The sequence below is a fragment of the Porites lutea genome, chromosome 5 (genome assembly GCF_958299795.1).
Source record: "Porites lutea chromosome 5, jaPorLute2.1, whole genome shotgun sequence".
Taxonomy (NCBI): Eukaryota; Metazoa; Cnidaria; class Anthozoa; order Scleractinia; family Poritidae; genus Porites; species Porites lutea.
This window is the reverse complement of record NC_133205.1, coordinates 27814541-27835916: the sequence shown is the minus strand read 5'-3', so window position 1 is coordinate 27835916 and position 21376 is coordinate 27814541. Positions and strand designations below refer to the sequence as shown.

At 39.5% G+C, this 21376-nt stretch overlaps 3 protein-coding genes across 3 annotated transcripts; 1 reads left to right on the top strand and 2 right to left on the bottom strand.

The window, feature by feature from the left end:
• Window positions 1–1304: 1304 nt before the first annotated feature.
• Window positions 1305–10504, bottom strand: LOC140937710 (uncharacterized). The gene is made up of 13 exons (XM_073387275.1): window positions 10082–10504; window positions 8240–8456; window positions 7724–7836; window positions 7570–7603; window positions 6716–6802; window positions 6549–6628; window positions 5519–5668; window positions 4766–4901; window positions 3690–3743; window positions 3493–3570; window positions 3062–3137; window positions 2606–2697; window positions 1305–2240 (listed from the first exon to the last, which is right to left on the bottom strand). Exons 1-13 carry the CDS (start codon window positions 10273–10275, stop codon window positions 2169–2171), a joined length of 1383 nt encoding a protein of 460 aa, XP_073243376.1. The 5' UTR covers window positions 10276–10504; the 3' UTR covers window positions 1305–2168.
• Window positions 10505–12322: 1818 nt separating this feature from the next.
• On the bottom strand, window positions 12323–13148 carry LOC140936356 (protein UXT homolog). Its single transcript, XM_073385820.1, has one exon. The coding sequence runs from the start codon at window positions 13146–13148 to the stop codon at window positions 12579–12581; it is 570 nt and encodes a 189-aa protein (XP_073241921.1). The 3' UTR covers window positions 12323–12578.
• On the top strand, window positions 13143–19863 carry LOC140936355 (negative elongation factor B-like). Its single transcript, XM_073385819.1, has 6 exons — window positions 13143–14153; window positions 14952–15054; window positions 15224–15319; window positions 16012–16232; window positions 17143–17422; window positions 18224–19863. Exons 1-6 carry the CDS (start codon window positions 13279–13281, stop codon window positions 18389–18391), a joined length of 1743 nt encoding a protein of 580 aa, XP_073241920.1. The 5' UTR covers window positions 13143–13278; the 3' UTR covers window positions 18392–19863.
• Window positions 19864–21376: the final 1513 nt, after the last annotated feature.

Here is a 21376-nt window from a genome sequence, read left to right as displayed (position 1 = left end):
GGATTTTAAAGCGAAATCAGGGCGAGATTCGGGATTGAAAGAATGGCGGGAAGTGGGTTCCAAAAAATAACCCGCGGGATTACGGGATTGCACGAAGTTTTGGGGCGGGATTAAGGGATTGAGGAACCCTATTGGTGACTTATTGGTGACACTCAGTATTGGGACCGTAGCGGAAGTGAATAAGTAGGAGCGAGGACTGGAACCCTTTTAGGACGGAAGTAAAGGACCTGTTCCAGTCCCGGGCCGTTGCTGTTCACACTATACCAGATAACTTGTCATATCGACACGAAAAGCTATTCGGTAAAGTGTGAACATAGCCTTAGAGCGATTTTCGTATGACCTTGAAAAGAAAACGCGCGAACAAAACAGAAACAACAAACGAACGGAAATAGAGCGATTTGATTGGTTTATCAAACGAATACAAACGCGCGTGGCTTCTGGTTGGTTTAGCGAACGCTCGGGTGAAAAAACTTCATGCCCGAGAACTTTCTAGAAATCAATGGATACTTCGCTTTGACGTCATACTGCAAGACGATTGGCCAGTCGAACAATGCCTTCTCCATATTAGGGTTTTTCCCGCTGTTTAATCACCCTAGCTATATTTCTTTGGCCGTTTCGTTACGAAGAGGAGTGCTCACGTTCAGGAAAAAACGCCAGGGAGAACTTTACTTTTTTATTGTTCGCGGATACATTGGCAATCGTACGACCGTCTCCCGTTTCCCGTTTTCAGTAATTATATACAGTGGAACCTCTATTCAGGGGACACCCTCGGGACCAAAGCAAATGTCCCCTGAATAGATTTTGGACTGGGGTTTGTTAATCATTAACCAAAAAATATAATTTCTTTTTTATTCTCCATCGCAATCTGCTGTAGTCATTATTTCAACGAGCTACATAATATATAAAACATCATGATTAACTTGCCTCTGCGATATTGTGTTGAATTCCTTCAAGTGCAGTACATCGATTACAGTGAGATAGTTCATGTGACATATGTCATCATTGTGACTAGTGTACACTTAAACTTATCAACACTATTTGTGGTCGACCACTTTTTGAATGGAGGTTAAACCCGGGTTTCGTGCCCTAACAATAGTGTCCCTTTCCCCTGATTAGAGCTCTCCCTTCAATAGAGGTAACAAATACAAAGATTATGTAAACATTTTTAGGGACAAAATTTTGTGTCCCCTGGAGGTGTCCCTTGAATAGAGGTGTCCCAAAGGAGAGGTTCCGCTGTTAACGTAATACCTAACATCTTTACTGATTATCCGGTGACAACAGCCGAGAGACAAAAACGTTGAAAGTCGGTGATAGCTATTTCTCTTCATTTTCATTTGTTGTTTCGTCATCAGTAAAATTACAAAAATACGCTTTGACCCTACCAAGGTAAGTTGTTCTAAAAACTACCTCCACTGTACTAGCCTACGAATACAACTGTCTTCTCCTGGCTCCTCGCCGTTCGGGACGTTTCACATGAACAGATTCCGTACAGATTTTACGTCATCAGCATGGAATTTCTGTTGTTGACGCGCAGACGCCTCTCCTGCGAAATATCCCTGGAGGCGAGGAGCGACGGCTGTATTCGCAGGCTACCCCTTTACCTAATACTTACAACCTTGTTATAGCCTCAAAGCTAGTTTTAATTTCATCTGTTATAATATTTAATTCATTTTTTGTTGTTGTTCTCACATAAGAAGCCGTTTTAAAAAACGCATTAGTTCACTGGAGTTACTAACTACGTATATCTTTTAATTAATACGAAAATGATGTAATTTCTTTACTTTTTCGCTTAGTTTTTTTGTTTTGTTTGTTTGTATGTTTGTCCGTTTCACCTTCTAAAATTCTGTGAATGAGCCTATTGCGACACCTGCCTCTAGTGGCACAATGCTATTTGCGTCGTTTTTACCGTAAATCGTTTCGAATAAAGGTCCGTTACTATTCTTGCTAGTGACATGGCGGTCAAAATTCTGTGATCGCTTTCAAATAATCATATAGGACAGGTCAGGTTTTGTTGTCCAAGGCAGAACTTGGTACATTATTGAGCAGTGAGTGACTGACTGACTGACGTTCTTTGGCATTCAGTATACTTTAAGAAAAACCATATTGAAGGTGCGCTAGTTAGGTAGCATTACAGGTCTCGGCTTGAGGTCACCAATGCCATTAGAGTTTCAATCTTTCTTCTTGTTCACGAAGGGAAGCTTGCGTTCCCCGTGAATCTTCAGGTCTGTTTCGATGTGACCCTAATAATAGTAAATAAAAGGAGTGAAAAGACGTAAATCTGTGGCCTTTAAATAAACCAAATTCCTGCAGTGGTAACTGGCCACATAACTGAGCTTAATTTCAGAAAAACCTCCATCCTATCGAAAACTGCCTAAACGCAAACATTTTGACAAGACTTACTGTTACATCACGTGGTCTGGTCGGAATGAGAAAAAACAAACAAACAAATCTTGCTATAAGGCCTCATAAAGGTCTGTTAGGGCCAGATAGACACTTGCGCATTATTCCAAACAGAACTCCCTTAAAAAGCACAGAAGAGCTCTCGTCCATTGGTGAGCCGGTGTATGTCTTAAAGTGTGTCTTATAATTCAACCACGTGACTTACCTTAATTGCTGCTCCGACTGCAACGACATCAAGTAGAAATGTATCATGACCATAAATAGAAGGAAGTTCATAATATGTCACGTCATGGTTATCTGAAAGAAGGAAAGTAGTGTTCGAGACACTCGGACACTTAAGCCATCTTAACTAAGATTTATACAATAGCTCACTAATACCAAACAGTAGTCAAGATATAATTGTGCTCAGAAAGGCGTCGCGAATACTAAGCCAAAGACTCATGTTCCTACTAAGATGGTAGTTTAGTCGTACCCTGGGTTCTCCACTGACAAAAAACTTTCTCAACATTTATAGTATCAGCTCTTCCTTGCAGACATTTTACTTTACCAGAGCAACGAATATTGTAAGCAATGAATGAAAGATCTTCCTCCTTTAGTTGAGTATAACATAATTATAGTAAATCCTGCTTCAAGTTGCAATTACTGTTTATTCCTTCCTTACGAGCTTCCTTAAGAAGAGTCTCCAATTCTCTCTGCTGTGTAACTGGAAATAGAACATCAGACTGTACTCCCAAAACCTGGGAACGAATTAGAGAAAAAATGCTTATCACTTGAAGATAAATCGGTCTATGTCCAGGTACCCTGTTCTGAAGCAATATATGAAGCAAGTACACGCTCACTGTCATACAAACCAGATATGGAAGCAGGTAAGTGGTCCGCTAAGTAGAGCTCAAACAGGCTAGGCTGGCACCGATCCTTTAGTAAATTAAAATGTGTCTCATCACAAGGAGAGAATGGGAGGTGAGGTGGCCTAATGGTTAAATACAACAAGGCTAGGCCAGCATCCTTCAGCACCAAACGGAGACATAACGTCCACTTCTTTAAGCAAAACCTTTTAAATGTCTTTTAAGTGTCTCGCTGTCCAGTACCTACCAGCGTCGGGCACTGGATTCTTGCCACTCCTTCCGAGAGAGAACTGAAGCCTTCTCCTAAGTCAAACAGGTCCATCGCCTGTCAAGTGAATTAGGAAAAAATCATGCTTTAAACTGCAGTCACATTAAGATGTGTCTCAAAAGGGATGTGTCTCATTACAAGAAGGGATGAGAGGCGCGGTGGCCTATAATGGTTACCTTTGATATGTACAGCAGCGAGTTGGGATCATACTTGAGACAAAAGCTATCACCCTGGAAAAGCAGAAAAAACCAACATGGAAAAAACACATTTCCAACGGTAAATCTCGGTTAAAAAATCGACTGAGTTCGATTTTCTCAACCGTCACTCTGAAGATACGACAACGACAACGCAGCCTTCTCTAAACTAATTTTATTATATAGACACGAGTGTTTTACTGAAAAATATACCACTCGTAAAATTCATAAAAACTACATCCGGGAGCCGAGTGGTTTATTTTCCATAATCTCACACGTGAGTTTATCGATGACGTAATTTCGGTAATTTCCCTCTATTATTTTATCGATGTCTTTTTGTCTATATAATAAAAAGAACATTACACGGCGGCTTGAAGATATCTTCGCCCCACCGTGTAATATCCTCTATATATTTCACAGGATTTGACAGTATTATCAATATGCTATATGAAAAGTGCAATGATATAATCAAAATCATAATAACACTCGGTGAAACCTGGAATGGGACTATAAGCCAATTCCGCGACTTTCGCTCACAAACGGCGAGGCAAAGTTTGAAAAAGCATCACCTCACTAGCCTCCCCTTAAGAACTGTTCTTTTGCCTCGTTACTTCGACCTCAGGTCATTTTGTCCCCTGCTAGTTTGGTCGGCTCGTCGTTAGATACTCAGTTGCGTCATCACCTTATACCTACGATCACTTTTTCGTCTCGTCTCTGGTTTCCTTATTAACTACGGTTGCTTAAAGCGTTGCGCGTCAGAATTACCACAATTCGACGAGACGACAAATGCGAAAGTTTGCAACTGATTAGCCAGGTGAACTCTTCACCAAAAAAAACAGTGAGCTGCGTGGCACTTTGAAAAGTAATTCAAGGAAATGCTCATTAAGGGGTAAAATACGAACAAAAGCGCCCTCTTTTTGGAGTTGTTTTTCTAGCGAATTCTTGCACGTACCCAATCGCACCTTAGAGGTTACGAGTTGGGTCGTTTTCCTCTTATACCATACATAAGCTTACGGTAAGTTTTTTTTTTTCGTTTTAGCGTGTAACAAAAGTCGCACCTGATAGTCGAGATAACTTTCAATCTCAAACTCAGGGCAGAGATCTGGTGATATTGTAGGGGGATCATCAATACGTTTCCGCCCAAATCTCAGCTCCCACTCAGGTCCACTGCGGTATGAAATGGTAGCCACTTCTCTAATTGAAAAACAATCCATCAATCAGCTTTGTTAACTGAGCCTTAACTAACGCTGCTAGAGTTTCCGTGAGAGTTAGATACAAGGGTCTGGGCGAGAGCAATGAATGTCTCTCTTTCCAAATGTTAGCATGTATATGTAGTCAAACGGGAACCCTTGTTACGCAACTAGACCTTTCAAGAGGACATCATTTTACTAAAAAGTAGCCTGCATAACAGGCGTTAATTTTCTCCTTTTTCAGGCGAGCGAAGGCAAGCGCAAAGCAAGCAAGGAGCTCCACACACGCGCCCTCCGCCATCTCACATCTCTGGCGCTCCTCACTCGCTTCGCACTTGCTTCGCACTTGCCTTAGCTCACCTGAAAAAGGAGAAAAAATAACGCCTGTTATGCAGGCTAACAAAGAGATGATAGGACCCTCTCTTGACTACAACTAAAACAATTCTTCAGAATTTTGTTTTCTTGGAAAAATTAGGACCATAGTTGTTTACTAAAATAACGGCGGGATAAAACAATTTGAATAAAAAAGGAAAAACTAGATGGAATATAACGTCGGTGAGAAATGAATCGCCTATTGAGCTAGTAATCAAATCATTACATTTTAGGTTGAGCCTAACTGACCGAGCATGTTTCATTCCAAGTCTTGGATAGGGTCCATCATAATAAAAGCCTTTGTTCCAGTTGGGGTCACTCATCAGTATTCTACGCTGCACATAACGGAGAGCTATTGATGCTGGATGTGATTGGGCACAAGCAGAAATCGTTACCACTCTGCAAAAATTAAAGACTTGTTAAACACTTCTTAAAAAGAAGCAACCGCTCTGAAAACAGGATTCTAGAAGCACCAGTCCCAAACATGGCCTGAGAGTATAAAAAGCTGGTGAGGTGAGCCAAGAGTGTTGCTAGCTAGGGGTTGTGAGGGGTTGTGCTAGGGGTTGTGAGTCCCTGTGGACCCCTACCCGTTATCAATGATAGTCACAAGAAGACAAAGGTAATGACCTGCCCATTGCAAGAACGTACACCTCACACAACTACTATATACATGGCACTATTTCATATGCAGGAGTGAGTGTTGGACATTGGGTTAAACAAAGCTGGGACTCTGGACTGGACTGAGGGGCATAAGGTATGCACCCAATTAGACACTAGCATAAGTCCCTCGTGAAATGCTCCCTGCTGCCCCTGTGGGACAACATCATCAAAAACACTGGCCTCACACACTATCAAAATAAAACCTTTATGGTTGATGGTTATATTACACTTCTGCACCTTCAAAGCTTAGGGGTGCTGGGCAGTACTTTACTGTAAGTGGACTTACAAACTCCAGGTAAGTAACAAACACTGGCATAAAAGCTCTAACACTATAAATAATTCCCCCATATCCACCATTACTCAGATTTTCTTACAACTTCAAACTAATGTAAGTGCTCTCTTTTCTCTAATGCTTATAAGCCACAATCTCCTTAGCCCTGTTCCTTCCTGCTTGCCTGGCAGCTAGAATCCGTTCTACTGTTACTGCTCCTATCCCCACGATCAATTTATAAAACAATAAATTATCGGCAAATAAATTATGATATTATGCTTGTCAGCTATATATAGCTGCAATTTGTAAGCCATACTGATGTTATATCAGAGTGAATACTACCCTTACCTTCCTACTCTATCAGGATACAGAGCTGCTGCATTCAGAGATGACATGCCTCCCAAAGACGCACCTACAACAGCATGAACCTGTAATCAATAAAATTGGGAACATGTTTTAAGAAAAAAGTGGTTAAAAAATACAAGAAAAAAAATCAGTTTTACTGTTACACAAACCTTTCCTATTCCCAATGAATCCAAGGTCAGAAAGAAGGCATGAACCATGTCATCAACACTCACAAGGGGAAAGGTTGTGGCATAAGGCTGTAAAGAAAATTATAACATAACAAACGTAAAGTGAGCACTCTCATTGGTCATTTTTAGTGACATTTACTATTTGCCCATGAGTGAGTGGTGGTGAAAGCTAGCGCACACTCAAAGCCGTACACACTATTTTCTATGCAACTATATTTTTTTAACCTCATGGTTTACAAAGATTTTCTTTCATTACTGATAGAAAGTTTAAAAAGAACGCTAAAGATAATGTAAAACTGAGACGGAGAACTAATTACTCAGCAAAACGATCTTTTTGGAAAGAAAAGAATTTGCAAAGAATAATAATATTTGCACATGCCATAGCTCGGGCAGATTACAGCACTCACATCATTCCCCTGCTTTTTGTGAGCAAAATTAAAAGTTGTTCTCTTTTGATTATGTAAAATAGCTCAGCATGTACTATTGAGTTATAGTTGCACTTGGGAGGATTGGTAAGCACTCAAGAAGCTAGAGTCGCACTTGGCTATTGCCTTGTGCGACTCTTACGCTTCTTTTAAGCTTTAATTAATAGCAACCTCCTGCATGCAACTACAACTCAATAGTACACTCTGGGCCATTTACCATTTGTTAGTTATTAGTACGTTGATTCAGAAATATGTGTATGTTCAAAAGTGTTGTTTACTTGTAACACTGAAAAATACTACAGGGGTGATTGACTGATGGGTGGGCACTATCAGCAGAAATTGACAAGTCGTCAGGTACATGTTCAACAAAAATAATAAACAATAAAATAAAACAGAGGCAGAGTAAACTACCTTGTTTGTCAAAGGATTGATTGATGAAGGTCCACTGTAAAAAAAAAAAAAATGAATAAAATATATGTAAACATATTATATTATCTTCAGACATCCTAAGGTTAGCTACAAAATAATGTAGAATTCAAGAACAACAAATTTGACAATTACCAACCTAGTACCATAACATCCTCCTAAATTGTTGCAGCTAATGATAAAGAACTTATCGGTATCCAAAGCACAGCCAGGGCCAATAAAGTTCTCCCACCAGCCTGGTGTGGTATTGTCCTGCATAAAATACATGTACATTCCAGTAACTTACATTGTACAATTTTGCATTACAGTGTATGTGACAGCAAGGTACACAATAAATATTCAATATTCATGAGTAACCTATTTCCACGAATAAGTACCTGGGTACTTATTCAAAATTTTTTGGCTAAATGGAGGGGCACTTCAGGAAGAAGGGTAATTAATCGAAGGGGGAGCTTGTTAATAGTTTTCCTTTCAACATACTGTAACTTTATTTTGACTTAATGTTTAATAGGAGAACAACAACTACAACATTATTCAGTATGGACGCAAATGTTAAGTCCCACAAACCAGCCAAATCCATTGTCTGGCAAAATTATTTTCCCAGATCTGTGCATACTACAGACAGAACCTGATGGGTGAAAAAGCGAGTACTTACTGAATGACTCTTAGCATGCGATGAAGCAGACAGGCCAGTGCACAAAAGGACCACATTGTCTTTTGCTTCATTCAACTCACCCCAGGTTTCATATGCAACTTCTAGCTGAGGTATAATGCCATCATTGTACTTGAAGAAAAATGGGCGGTCATGATGATATGTCTTGTAACCTGAATTTATTTTGGAGTATACTGGATCAACACCAGCAGAACTCAACCTATTGAAACCAAGGGAAAAGTTAAATGCTGTTTAATATCTTTAAATGCCAAGTAGAACTTAACATGAAGAGCAACTTCTTTCTTACAGATATTTACATCTCGGGACCATTTGTCACGTCGTGAAAATGTTGACATCTTCCTGGCACATTTTCTGCAATTTATTTTTCTTTGAGACCTTTCATGCACTCCTTAGAATACCAACCAGTAAAAACAACATTCCTACCCCAGGAAGGGGTAATCATAAGAATAATATTATTGGTGGGTATGTACTATTGGTTCACCAAATCCTGACCCTACTTCTGACTAAAACATGCCGCCCTTTAGTTTTCCAAACCCATTTTCAGACAGTGGCCCATATCTCGAAAGACAGGGTAATTTTTCAGGCCGAGGATCAAATATTCAAATCAAGACCTAAGAAATAAAAGCCCAGGTCCCCACTAACAACCCAGCCCATTTTGTTTTGTTAAGTTAGAGTTTTATCATATTATTTGCAAAGCTATTGAAACCTTGGTCTTGAATGTAAAAATCAACAGCTTTCCAGGCCATTTAATTACTGGGATGTTCGAGAAACGGCCCCTCGACCCAAAAACCGCCACCTGGTTAGCTCAGTTGGGAGAGTGCCAGTCTGCTGAGCAGGAGGTCGCGGGTTCAAACCCTGGCCGGACCAACACTCAGGGTCTTTAAATAACTGAGAAGAAAGTGCTGCCTTTGTAATGACATCTGCAAATGGTTAGACTTTCTAGTTGTCTCAGATAAGGACAAAAAACCATAGGTCCTGTCTCACAGCACTTTCACCGATTTGTTCTTGTGGAAGGTAAAAGAACCCACATCACTATTTGAAAAAAGTAGGGGTCGTAGACCCCGGTGGTGTGGCCAACCTTTATGGGTTGTGGGATTGGGTAGGGATAGCACCTTGCATGGGACCTGAGTCCCGTTCGTGCACATTCCCTCTGGGCAGGCCTGTGTCCAGAAAAGCTGGTAAATAAATAAAATCCATACCCATTTTGAAACCAGGCACTCCAGAGTGACTGCCAGCAGTCTATCAGATCAGCAGCTACGTTGGTTTCTTCATCTACTTATTATGTAGTCCCTGTCCCCAAATGATTTCTAATATTTTCCCTCGCTTCATAAGGATGGATTTCCACTGTCACTTACTTTGTATGTGTGTATGCCCCTAAAATTTCATGCATAAATACATTAGAGGCAATGCATGTATGAAAGGTCACATGTAAACATAAAAGTTGAACCGCACTCAACTTTTACATTTATGCGACACTCATACATTGCCTCTATTTTATTATTACCCACATAAAAATAAATATTACACCACAGTAGAAATCCACCTTTATAAAAGGTTCACCCTACCTCTGTGGGAGCCTCCTTACCTCCCCCCTCCCCATCCCCCAAAATGTACAAGGCTTTCTTGAAAATACCCCTACTAGGAAAATGTGCAATCAGGCGCTAGATACTGATATCTAGGAATTAAAATACTATGAAACTACCAACAATATACCTCGCTGAAGCGATAATTAAATTTTATATGGTAGATAGAATTCCATAAGGCAAACAATTAACCGGTGAAGCAGACAAAGCATGGAACAATTTGCCTGTTATTGTCACGTACCGCGTGGGTTGTTCCGTGAGACAAGGGAAAGAAGCATCCATTCCCTTAAACTCCTGCGAGAAATCTGGAATCTTCACCTTGGGTTCCTCGTGCACATATCGACGTTGTAGAAAATGCAAGCCAGATACATTTGATCTTCGAAGGATGGCTTTAGAAAAACTCCAGGAGAAGCGGGAGCAAACTCTTGGTATCATTATTTATCAACTTGAATTAACGCGGCTGTTTTGCCTCACACAATAATTCTGTACCATCAAATAAATTCGAAAAAAACTTGTGAGTCAAGAACTGAGCATGATTAAGTGATGTAAATGACACAATCCCCAAAAACTATCGCACGCCCAATTGCGGACGGGCGATGATACAGCATTTTCTTTGTTGGTCAAGAAGTGTTGTTGATGTTTTTCGTGAGGCCGGGACACATACGTGATGGGATCACATGCAAACGGTTCAGGGGTCACTCGCCTCGTTTCTGTGGAGCGCGATTAGAAAAATTAGCGGGGGAGGGGTGGTAATCAACAAAGTTTTAAACGGAGAGGCTCCACCCTGAGGTCTAACCCCTTAACTTTTTTATATCATTTTTGACAGAAAATGGCTAATTTACCTTCCACTGACAAATGGTGCCCCTTTCACATGCCAAGGTCAGAACTTTGCATCCTTGGAAACTGCTGTGAATGCAGAATGGTATTGTCTTTTAAAATATCTAGGGAAAACATGAAAAAATATAAACAAAACTAAAAAAATTTCTCGGCTTTTTCACATCCACAAAATCAGAGGTTTTAATCTCCAGTCCAAGAGGTCGACTTGTATTAAGTCTAGACGCTTCGCTGTTCTGCCAAAGAAAAAAGTCCCCTGGAGGGGGGTGTGGGGTGCTCGATCAATATTTGGGTATTGGTGAGCCACTGAGGATTTGAGACTCTGACCCTGTTTAGGAAAAAAAAGTCCCAAAATACATACCCTGTTAAGGACAACACCCTCAATTTTATTACCTTGATTAGGACAAAGGACATTGGACCTTGTTTAGGATAGCCTGCAGGGAGCAGCAGGGTGCTACCATATTTGGAGAGCTAAGCTAATCAGAGCACGAGAATTGCATCATCCAATGATTCAGTTTTTAATAAATATATATAGAGAGACGTATATAAATATAATAAACTGGTTCAAGACTTCAGAGGTAGTGCGTCGTTTTATTACTAGCTCTGTTTCGCATGGCCAGAAGATGACCACACTTATCAGGTAATATCAACGATAATTTGTAATGAAGTACCAGAGTGACGTCCTCATCGACTATAAGAGTGCTCAATAGTTGAACTAGAGCAGAATACATATAGACCAACGGAACTGGATTAAATCTTGAACACTTATTGCTAATCAGAGTTTCGTGCCTCTTACGAGGCAATCATGAGGCAACTGCCAAAAGTAACGGTTACTTTTGGCAGTTGCCCTTAAGTGCCGCATGTTGGAATTCCATTTACCAAGCAAAATGAAAATAGAGCGTGATCTCAGGTTACATGAAAGCTGAACAGAGGTCAAAGATAAGAGTGGGGGCGAGGGTAAGAAGGAAGAATAAAGGCCAAAAAACAGTCAGCATTTTTAGTGTAATAATAAAAATAGTAACTAAAAAATAATGTAGTTAGATTACAGTAGCTGATCTCAAACTCTGGAGTGGCTATTTTGAGAACATGAACTTGTGAATAAGCAAAGTGTGTCATGACAGGTACATGCAAGGCACCAAGAATTTTTCTTGGATATATCATTTCAACTTGAAACAAATATTTTATTTTATTGCTTGACTTTTTATCAAACAAGGCACCCATGAGTTCCCCATAGATTTTATTTTGATTCTTTCCTCCACACTACACCAACTGGTCACCTTGAAGTTTTGACCTGTGCAGTCCTTAATACAGTCTAACCTTCACTAACAGCCACCCCTCCACAACGGCCACCTCTCTACAACAGCCAATTTTTTTGGCCAACAGTCCATACATTCACTCTTGTTTCAACGTCTCTTCAACGGCCACCTCTCTACAATGACCACTTTGCTCTGTCCCCAAGGTGGCCATTGTAGAGAAGTTCAACTGTAGTGACATGATGATCTTCCTGCAATCTTTGGCATAAATACAAAATAGAGAGCATTTTTTTTTAGAATTATTCTTTCGAGTAGCTCGGTAGCTCATCAGTGAAATAAAAGGACCTTATCATTCAAGTGGCTCTGTGGCTCTTTAGTCGAGACTGCTGAGCCACTGGGCCACTAAAATATATACCTTTTTCACTCTTCAAGACTCTAGTCTCCAATGACGAACCACCAAGCCACCAACCTACTAAAATGTATACCATCCCTTTTACCTATATACCTTAATTTCTATCTAACACTTTATAACGTTTAATATTTATCTTTCTCGTTCTTTAAACATTGGTCTTTACTAGGGAGCCACCAAGCCACTTCCATGAAAGTCCTTACGAATTGCCCCTGCATTCTGTAGTTGCTCCCAAACTTCCTTCACCAAATAGGCCTAGGTTCTTTTTCTACTGGACGAAGGCCCTGTAATTCTCTAAGCCCTTCCAGAACAAGTTTAATATTTGCCTTGATCCTAGCAGAGTCTTGTCCCAATTTTTGACTATGCATAGTTAATTGATTGCACTTTTTCTCTATAAAACGAAGCGCTTCTTCCAATGTGAACTCCACATAGAATCCATAGCCCACTAACACTAATATCTTTGATGGGTCTGCTATGCGCGCCTGGCAGTAGAAGTTGCATCCAAGGTCCACTTGAGTCTTTAATTCTCTCCCTGACCGGGATTCTTCAGAACTTTTAATGTTTTCTATTACACTCTTCAGTTGTAAATATTCACTGATCCTTGAATTCACCTCCTCTTGATTTTTCCTTACAGTTTCAAGATCTGTTCTTAACTTGTCATTCACAAATTCCTCGTATTTCTGTACTTTCTCTCGAAGGTCAACTTCATCCGCCATGGTACTTGTAGACTGCAAAGAACTATGGGAGCAAAAAAACATGGCTGCTATAAAAGTCCCTGCATTCCTTGCGGTTAGCACAAAGGTCATGCGCATTCGGCTTCGGCCGATGTCCGCCAAAATGGCGAAAAATTTGTCCTGCAAAAATCACTAATTTATTGAGGTAACTTGTCAAGAAACCGTTGATTTACCACCGCAGTTTGAACAAGACACATCTCAGAGCAATATGGCTGGTTTTGACCAGGCGGGGCTTCCCGGAACGGACTCTATCTTGAATGGACTTAGAGGCGCTCAAGACTTCGAAGTTGTCAACTTCATAGAAAACTTTCAACAGGAAAATAGCATTATGTTGCCCTCTTTACAGCCTGCTCTACCTTTTTTGGACCTTCACGATGTTCGTAGAGTGGAATTCAATAGTTTTGTTATGGAAAATTTACGAGACAAACTGCTGGAGCAAGTAAAAGCTTTGGAGGTTGAAAAGCTCCAGAGTCTGCTTGATCAGTGTTTTCCGTTCATCCATGTGCAGCATCTTCGTCCAGTTGTGATGGAGGTGATGAAATACCTTCCTAAAGTTCCTGAAGAATGTCTTGAGCAACTTGCAAATGACCCACAATTGTACGAGGGTTGTTCTATTGAGGTTAAAAGACAGATCTGGGTAAAACATCACGCGTTGTTTGGTGATGCCGTTGGACCCCTTTTGAATCAATATGTTGAAGCGAAATACAGTGTCATTTTCTCCACAGAACCATTAAACTCTCACACATTCTTTTCAATGCCGTCTAAAACAAGGAGGCAAAATACAGTTGTTCAGAACTTAGCCAAAATGATTGGAAAGTCTTTGGAACTGTACAATCTTGTTCTGCAGTTTCTTAGAACACTTTTTCTACGAACCAAGGAAGTTCATTATTGTACTCTTAGATCAGAGCTTCTAATGGCTGTCCACGACCTTGAAATTAAAGACATAAAGGATATTGACCCATGTCACAAATTCACATGGTGTTTGGATGCTTGCATCAGGGAAAAAGTGATTGAAGGGAAAAGGACAAAAGAGTTGCAGGGATTTTTAGATCAGGCCAAGCACAGTGAAGAACAAGTCCTTGGGTAAGGCTGTTGGAGTTAAGTGAAACACTAAGAATGTGACCGGCATCACACTAGGTGAAAAATGTCATTGACTTTTGATAGAAGCTTCACAATTTACCAGATGAATACCTCTTACTTACCCACGGGTATCAGTAGGTATTTCACTGGTCATATTATGGTGGTTTAATATTGGTCTTAATGATGGGTTAGCCATATTCAAAAGAATGCTTGAAAAATAAAGAAATGACTGGATTTTTGTTCAGGCTAGAGAAGATATTGGGCAGGGTGTACATTGTATGACAGGATTTCATGCAGAGCTGTCATTAAGGGCCATAACCCATAACCATGTTACAGCTGTGCTCACTTGATGTTATGGGTGATCAAAGTGGAAAGCTTAAGGTGATACTATACTGTAAATCTTTTGTGAAATGTTACGGGTGAACCGATGCTTCAAAGCGCAATCGTAATGACAGCCCTGTCATGGTAAGTGATTATACCATCTGCGCCACTCCAAGGCATGAAATTGTGCCTAATACAGGCACCATTGCCCCTGAATTCCTATCACTAGAGGTCAATCCAGGTAATTAGTCACCAAATTGGTGACCAGTATTCTGTATTCTTCATCACACCGTCCTTGAAGAGCTCATGAACATTTCAAAATGTTCAGAAATAAATCCATGGCAGTTTATGGATATTAAAACAGAAAACTGAATTTAGACTTTGTCCAGTACTACATGGTAGGAGTGAATGGGTTAATATTGTTTTGTGGATGTTGTAAGTATCATTATTGTTGTTTTTTTTCTTTTCTCTATTTACCAGGGATATTGCAATGATTTTGTGTGACCCATTTGCTATCAACACTGTTTCCAAAAGTGTAATTAAGCAACTACAGCGACTTGTCAACACAGAGTTACTGCCAAGGGTGAGTTTTCTTTCTGGTTTGATAATAACTCTGAGTGTCAGAAGTTCTACCACAGTGACTTTCCTTTCAAAAAATAATTGAAAATCTAACTCCTTCACAAGAGTAAAATCCTTGATGATATATGATAAAGATAAACTTAATACAGTCCATTTTGTTTTGGAAATTGCAGACTTCTTCAGATGTCAGTTTCCTTTTGCGGGTGTTGAATCTGGGAGTTAGTGCATGGGAAATGATTAGTAATCAACACTTTACTGAGGTGGCACTGGTAAGTTATATCAGTATTAACTATGTTCATACAGCTCCCTTGTTGCTTTTGTAAGTTATTTTCATTCAAATTTCTCAAAAAGTGCATTAACATGAATTTTTGCGGGCAACAAAGAAACCTAGAATTAAAGAGTAATAAATTTACACCTTTAATTTTATATGCTCCTTTTGCCAACCACTTTTTCATTTCAACTAGCTCCAAAAGCTTTTTGACGAGCGGAATTGATTTCACAGTTCTTCTGTTATTTAAATTCGTCAAAAAACATCACTTGCCCGTTGGGCAAGTTAAAAACAGAATTCACTAACCCGATAGCAAAATCCACTAGCCCCTGGCTATCAGACACTACTTTCTTTGCATGCTGTGTATGTATATTATGAAGAAGATTAAATGTCACTTGGTCATCTATGCAGTTTGTCATTCACCTTATTAACATTGTGATGCTTTGATCTGCTAAGAGGAGTGTGATATAAAAGAAAATCATTCATGGCCAATGGTAATTTGCCTGTGTCCTGTGAAATGTTAACAATTGTGGAACAGTGTGCGTGATGTCTGACTTGTTCAGGGATTTCCTAAAAAGAGATAGAGAGATTTACAGGCCTTAGGCTAGACAGTTTGCTTTACCCTATGAATTTTATCCTCAGCTGTTTGAAAAACTAATATTGTACTTAACTTTTTGATTTTAACCTTAATAGGGTGGTGAATTGGTTCATAAGTTCTTGCCACTGATTATGTCACTGATGGTGGATAGTGGTCTTAACTCTCTTCATGATAAACTCAATGATGAGGACAAGAATGGTGGCATAGAGGGCCCTTCACAATTCACTGCGTACTTTGTAGAAATTACTTCATCAAATTCAGTAGCATTCACACTGGCTTGGTGCTATCTTCTTCATGTTATCAAGCAAAAAGACAGGTACTATTTTACTATCAGTTGTGGTCAGGAAGAATTATTTTATTCTCTTTGAAAATCTCTGGAGAAACTGTAACAATAATATTATTACACCCCTGATGGAATCCCGTCCTCAGCAATGGGTGCCGGCAATGTCACCTGTTGATTAACTGCTTAATCACTTCTGTGGCATTCTCTACACATTATTACTGTTATGCATGTATTTACATTAATAGTAAGATGTCAACACTCAGCTCGGAATTTGAATGTAATAGTTTTCTGTTAATTGGGTTGATAAAGTCAATTTAAAAAGTTGATATTGAAAAGCTGACGTTTGAGTCCTCGCCTTTCTTCAGAGCAAATAAAGTTATTATGGCTTGTCTGTAGTTTATATGTTAATAATGGAGCTACAAGGCTGTTGGCGGGAAAATGGTAAATGAAAAACAAGGGTAAATTATTGTGTTTATAATTCCGTGGGTAACTGGAGTACCAGTTTGGAAGGTAAATTTTTCTCCTGGATTCTTCTTGCAACTTTCCTTTCTGCCTTATTGTGGAGAGTGACTGCAGGTTACAATGTTTTAACAAGAATAATTGAATGGACATGCATGTAAAAAGTTTTAATAAAATGGTTTCAGAATGTTTACAAGTTCATGATTGTGGACTACTTCTGGACTAGTCAATCCTGTTTTCTCTCGTCAAACTGGTTTTTTGAGTGCAGGCATCAGTTTATTGATAAACCAATCATCATAATTGAGCCTGCAGTACCAAGCACACTGCTTTTAGGCCTGGGTTTGAAACTGTATCCTAGCAACATGCAGGGCATGCTCAACAAAGATGTAATCAATTCCTGTAGAATTTTTCTAAAGAACGCCTTTGCTGGTGAGGTGGTACAAAGGCTGCTGTCAAAACATATCTTGCTCCTTTTTGCCAACAGACAAATGCTGCTGACCATCTTGCCTTGGTTTGTTGGTACCTGTCAGGAGCGCATGTTAGATGAGGTGTCTCTTCACACACTGGTCAGCTCACTGGCTGCTTGGTCTGAAGAGTTTTCCCGTGCTGACTTCTGTGATGTTGTGTTTGATCAGTTTCTGCTTCTTCTGGTATCAGACTCAAATATTTTGCGCCACACCCTTCGCCTCTTGTGGTATGTCCTTCCTAAAATGGACCCTCAGAAAGTGGTGCATGTTTTGACCTTGGCACAGCCTTCTAGTGAGGTATGTAGTTGTATGCTATCAGTCCTTTTGGTGACCCAGGATGATTGTCAATTCTTCATTTTAAATTCATTTGATTTACAAACTTGGCCGCATTTTCCAGTGACAACATTTTTTAAGCACTAGAATTTTCTGATTCGATTCCATATGAACTACTCTGTAAACTTTGACATGGTCTGTTAAAAACCATGTGAACAGTAACCAGCGTGCAAAGAAAGTACTGTCCAATAGCCCAGGGCTAGTGGATTTTGCTATCGGGCTAGTGAGTTCTGTTTTTAACTTGCCCGACCGGCAAGTGATGTTTTATGAGGAATTTAAATAACGGAAGAACAAAAAGTTTTTGGGGCTAGTTGAAATGACGTCTGGGCTAGTAAATGCTAGCTTCAGCTTTCCCAAATGGCAAGCTGTAAAAATGATTTTCTTTGCACCCTGAGTAACTGGTATTTGAGTTACGGTACAAGGTTTATTGCAGTTGTGTTGAAGTTGGGATATTATTCAGATGGCTACGTTTTCTCAAATTCTAATTAATGCCTCAGTCAGTACTCAATAACGTTATTATTATTTGCGAATCAGAAAATTGCCAACACAAATTTCCCTCAGAGGGTAAAAGCCCAGCTGACTTTAAAGCACATTAATTTTTTCCAACATTACACAAGCTCCATCGTAGGGAAGTTCCTTGTGAATATTAGCCCCTTAAAAATATTGTCGTTTGGAACGTTTAAGCTGTGGATCTTGTTTTCAAAATGTTAGGGTATCTTTTGTACGTTTTTGTGGTTATTGCTAATATAATCCTTTACATTGAAGCACATTGAAGCAATCCATGATCTCCATGCTATGATAGTTGAACGTGTTGCAAGTTCCAATGCCCTGACCCCTGGCTCATCATCCATGGAACAGCCTTCCTCTGCGTCATCGCTTAGTTCATCGTCACACAGTCCCCTGTTGGATTACATTCAACCTGCCAGTACTTAGACCACAGGCTTACCATCCATCGTATGTTTTTGTTGTGGACTGTGCTTTATTGTTTACGGTCACTTCATTCCATGGTCAGATTGTTTCAAGCCAGATCGTTCCACTTTATAGTCAGATCGTTCCACAGTTTCAATGTAAATCTCGATGTGAAGCGCACTTTTTTTGGCCTCTTGGCTTAAAGAACGAGGGATACACAGTAACGCCCTGGTTTCTGCTCGTGGCTTTAAGACTCTTGAAAAGTTCTGACTGCATTGTGGAACAATCTGATAATATTAAGTGTAATGATCTGACCATGGAAGGAAATGAATTACTCATTCTACAGTGTAAGTGGAGAGAGCGTTAAAGGAGCCTTGTCATCGTAAAATCAATAATGCCAATGAATGTACCGCTTTTAAATTAATTTTGTTAAATCGCTGTTTCAAGCTTGAACTCAAAGAGTGTTTGAATCTGGAAATCCAGGAACATTTTGCTTGTGAAATCCGCTCCAGGAAAATATTGTTTGTGGAATCCAGAATACAGCCCAAGGAATCTGGAATCCCACTATAATGGGAATCCAGAATCCAAGTTCCTCTGACAAAGACTGGAATCCAGTTTTTAAATTATGGTTCCACGGCATGGAATCCGGAATCCAAGGCTGTCTTGGATTCCTTTACATGGGGCAATGTTTTAGTCGGTATGTTACCTTAATTTGTGTACCTTTTTGTTATGCTCGGTGGGTATTCGATTTTGTCTGTCTACAGTTACCATGTTTTCTTGCCTCATTTGTAACATCAATGTTCATCCATTTATCCATACCACTATTACGCTCTTGATGCTTCTGTAGCTTGCTTTATGTTATCAGCATTCCAGGTTTGAGTTTGTCTTTCAGTACAATACGATAAGTTTTATGACCAGAACCGAATAAAAAAATAAGTAGAATTTGTAGAATATACTATTGTTAGGACAAAATAAAATCAGCGTTTAAGATTAGACAAATTGTGCGCCAGAGGCAGTAAATTTTATATGACATATCCATTCTCAACGATAATAAAGTAAGTTAATTCAGTAAAAGGAAACTAAATAGATATTTCACCACGAAATAAAAACTCTAAAAAGTCACAACTGTCAACTCTATAACCAGTAGCTAGCTTTGAAGAGAAAGATTTCAAGTGACAACAAACACTGCTTCAAATCAAGTGAAGTCATGGGTGAATTATTAGTGTTTTTCACTCTTTTTACCTTAACACTTTCCTCCATACAAAAACTTTCCCTCCTCCAATGCTGGGCTGGGAGTGTTTTTATTAACCTTGTCCAACGTTTTTCTAGGTAGGCATAGTTTTATAAGCTGACTGAATAACCTTAATCGAAAAGAGTACAAGCTATAAGGTTTAAATATGTTTCCAGAGAAAATGCATTTATGTTCATAACCAGACGCACTTATTATTTATTTTGTACATTACCTCGATGATGTAACATTAAAGTTAAAGTTGAATAAGTCTGGTGCGGTATGTTTCTTATTGTATGTCTATTGGTCAGTGTTGTCAATGGATATAATTTAACTGGAAGGTGTCAAGAATAAAGGGCAGTGAGATGTGTCGGTACATGCCACCGGGCTGAACCCAATGCTGTACCCTCATTAACCCAAAAAATTAGCATGTAATTTCTCCGTGTGATCTTCTGCCTCATACCCAGGCAAAGGACGGAGGGATAGGGAAAGCAAGGGAGACGTCGTTTCACCCAAAGTTTTTCCCCTTCCCGTGATCTGTCCTTCATTTTGTCTTTTTGCCGCACCAACGAGACACCTCATTTGTAGTTTTTTTTTTTAGTTTGGGTGGGCCATAGGCAGCCTAATAATTAACAAAAGACATAATAGTCCACAGCAACCTAACCTGGGTATTCACTTTTAAGATTCTAACAAGAAGTTGTTTCTTGCTGCTATCCTCTGAACTTCGACGACATGGATAGGCTCAACTAACACATACCAAATCAACCACAGGGGCAGGGGGGTTTCTCATTAAAAGGAAAGATCACATGTCCCTTCCCGCTCCCCACTCCCCAGCAATGAAGCCGATCATGCATGATTAGAAATTATCAGTCCTATGTAAAGGACTGACTTGCTTCTGTAAATAAGGCTTTACCTATTTATAAGTTTACGTGACCTACACATCCTTGGCACAAAACAGGCTCTGTCCAACGGAAAATCATGGTACATACTTGGGCTTTGTCCTATGTTGTCACCTAGAGAATAGGAAAATAGATCACGAAAAACAACATCACTATGCCTCGTATGTCAAAAGGTTTTCCCAAGTATACTTATTGTTACTGACAAGCAATTAGTGAATTATGTCCGAAAGGGCATTTATAACCTCGAACAAGAAAGATGGCATGAAGCCCAAGTATGTACCATGATTTTCCATTGGACAGAGCTCGTTTTGTGCCAAGGATGTGTAGGTCACGTAAACTTATTAGGTAAAGCCTTATTTACAGAAGCAAGTCAGTCCTTGGCTCTGTGAATGGAAAGGGAGGGTTCGGATCGCATCGTCTCAATTTGAGAGTATTACATCATGGAAGTTTTTTTTAATACTTAATTCTACCAGTGTTGATTTCCTGGTTTCTAACTAGATTATGTATGGTCATATACGACCAAAGAGCTATAATAATAACAACGGTTACAACCTACGATTTTTTCTTAATCTTTATCTCTAAAAGTGGAAAAAGTGCTTTGTCATGCATTGTTATTGTCAATTTGTAATTAAACAATTAGTGGATAACTATTTGGCTTTACGAACTATCCCATCTCAGATTATTAAAGTTTCGGAAAAGGAAATGCCAGAATCGAAATGTTCAAAAAATAATCCATTTCCTTTCAAAATTTCAGCTGAAAATTTTCAGACCTATTAATATTATTAACTCAGAATGGCAAATGACTTTCACTTGCTGTCAAGAGAAAACTGAAAGTACACTCCATGTAAGGGAATCTGGAAACGGGGAAAACTTTTGCTTGTG

Excerpts from the sequence above, each read along its gene's own strand:
- LOC140937710 (XM_073387275.1), bottom strand. The coding sequence starts at position 10,275 with ATGATACCAAGAGTTTGCTCCCGCTTCTCCTGGAGTTTTTCTAAAGCC. Across the intron at positions 8,457-10,081 it reads CTCACGGAACAACCCACGCG|GTTGAGTTCTGCTGGTGTTG; the intron begins GTACGTGACAAT and ends TGGTTTCAATAG. Across the intron at positions 2,241-2,605 it reads CAGTCGGAGCAGCAATTAAG|GGTCACATCGAAACAGACCT; the intron begins GTAAGTCACGTG and ends TACTATTATTAG.
- LOC140936356 (XM_073385820.1), bottom strand. The coding sequence starts at position 13,148 with ATGCGCATGACCTTTGTGCTAACCGCAAGGAATGCAGGGACTTTTATA.
- LOC140936355 (XM_073385819.1), top strand. The coding sequence starts at position 13,279 with ATGGCTGGTTTTGACCAGGCGGGGCTTCCCGGAACGGACTCTATCTTG. Across the intron at positions 14,154-14,951 it reads AGTGAAGAACAAGTCCTTGG|GGATATTGCAATGATTTTGT; the intron begins GTAAGGCTGTTG and ends TCTATTTACCAG. Across the intron at positions 17,423-18,223 it reads TGGCACAGCCTTCTAGTGAG|CACATTGAAGCAATCCATGA; the intron begins GTATGTAGTTGT and ends TTTACATTGAAG.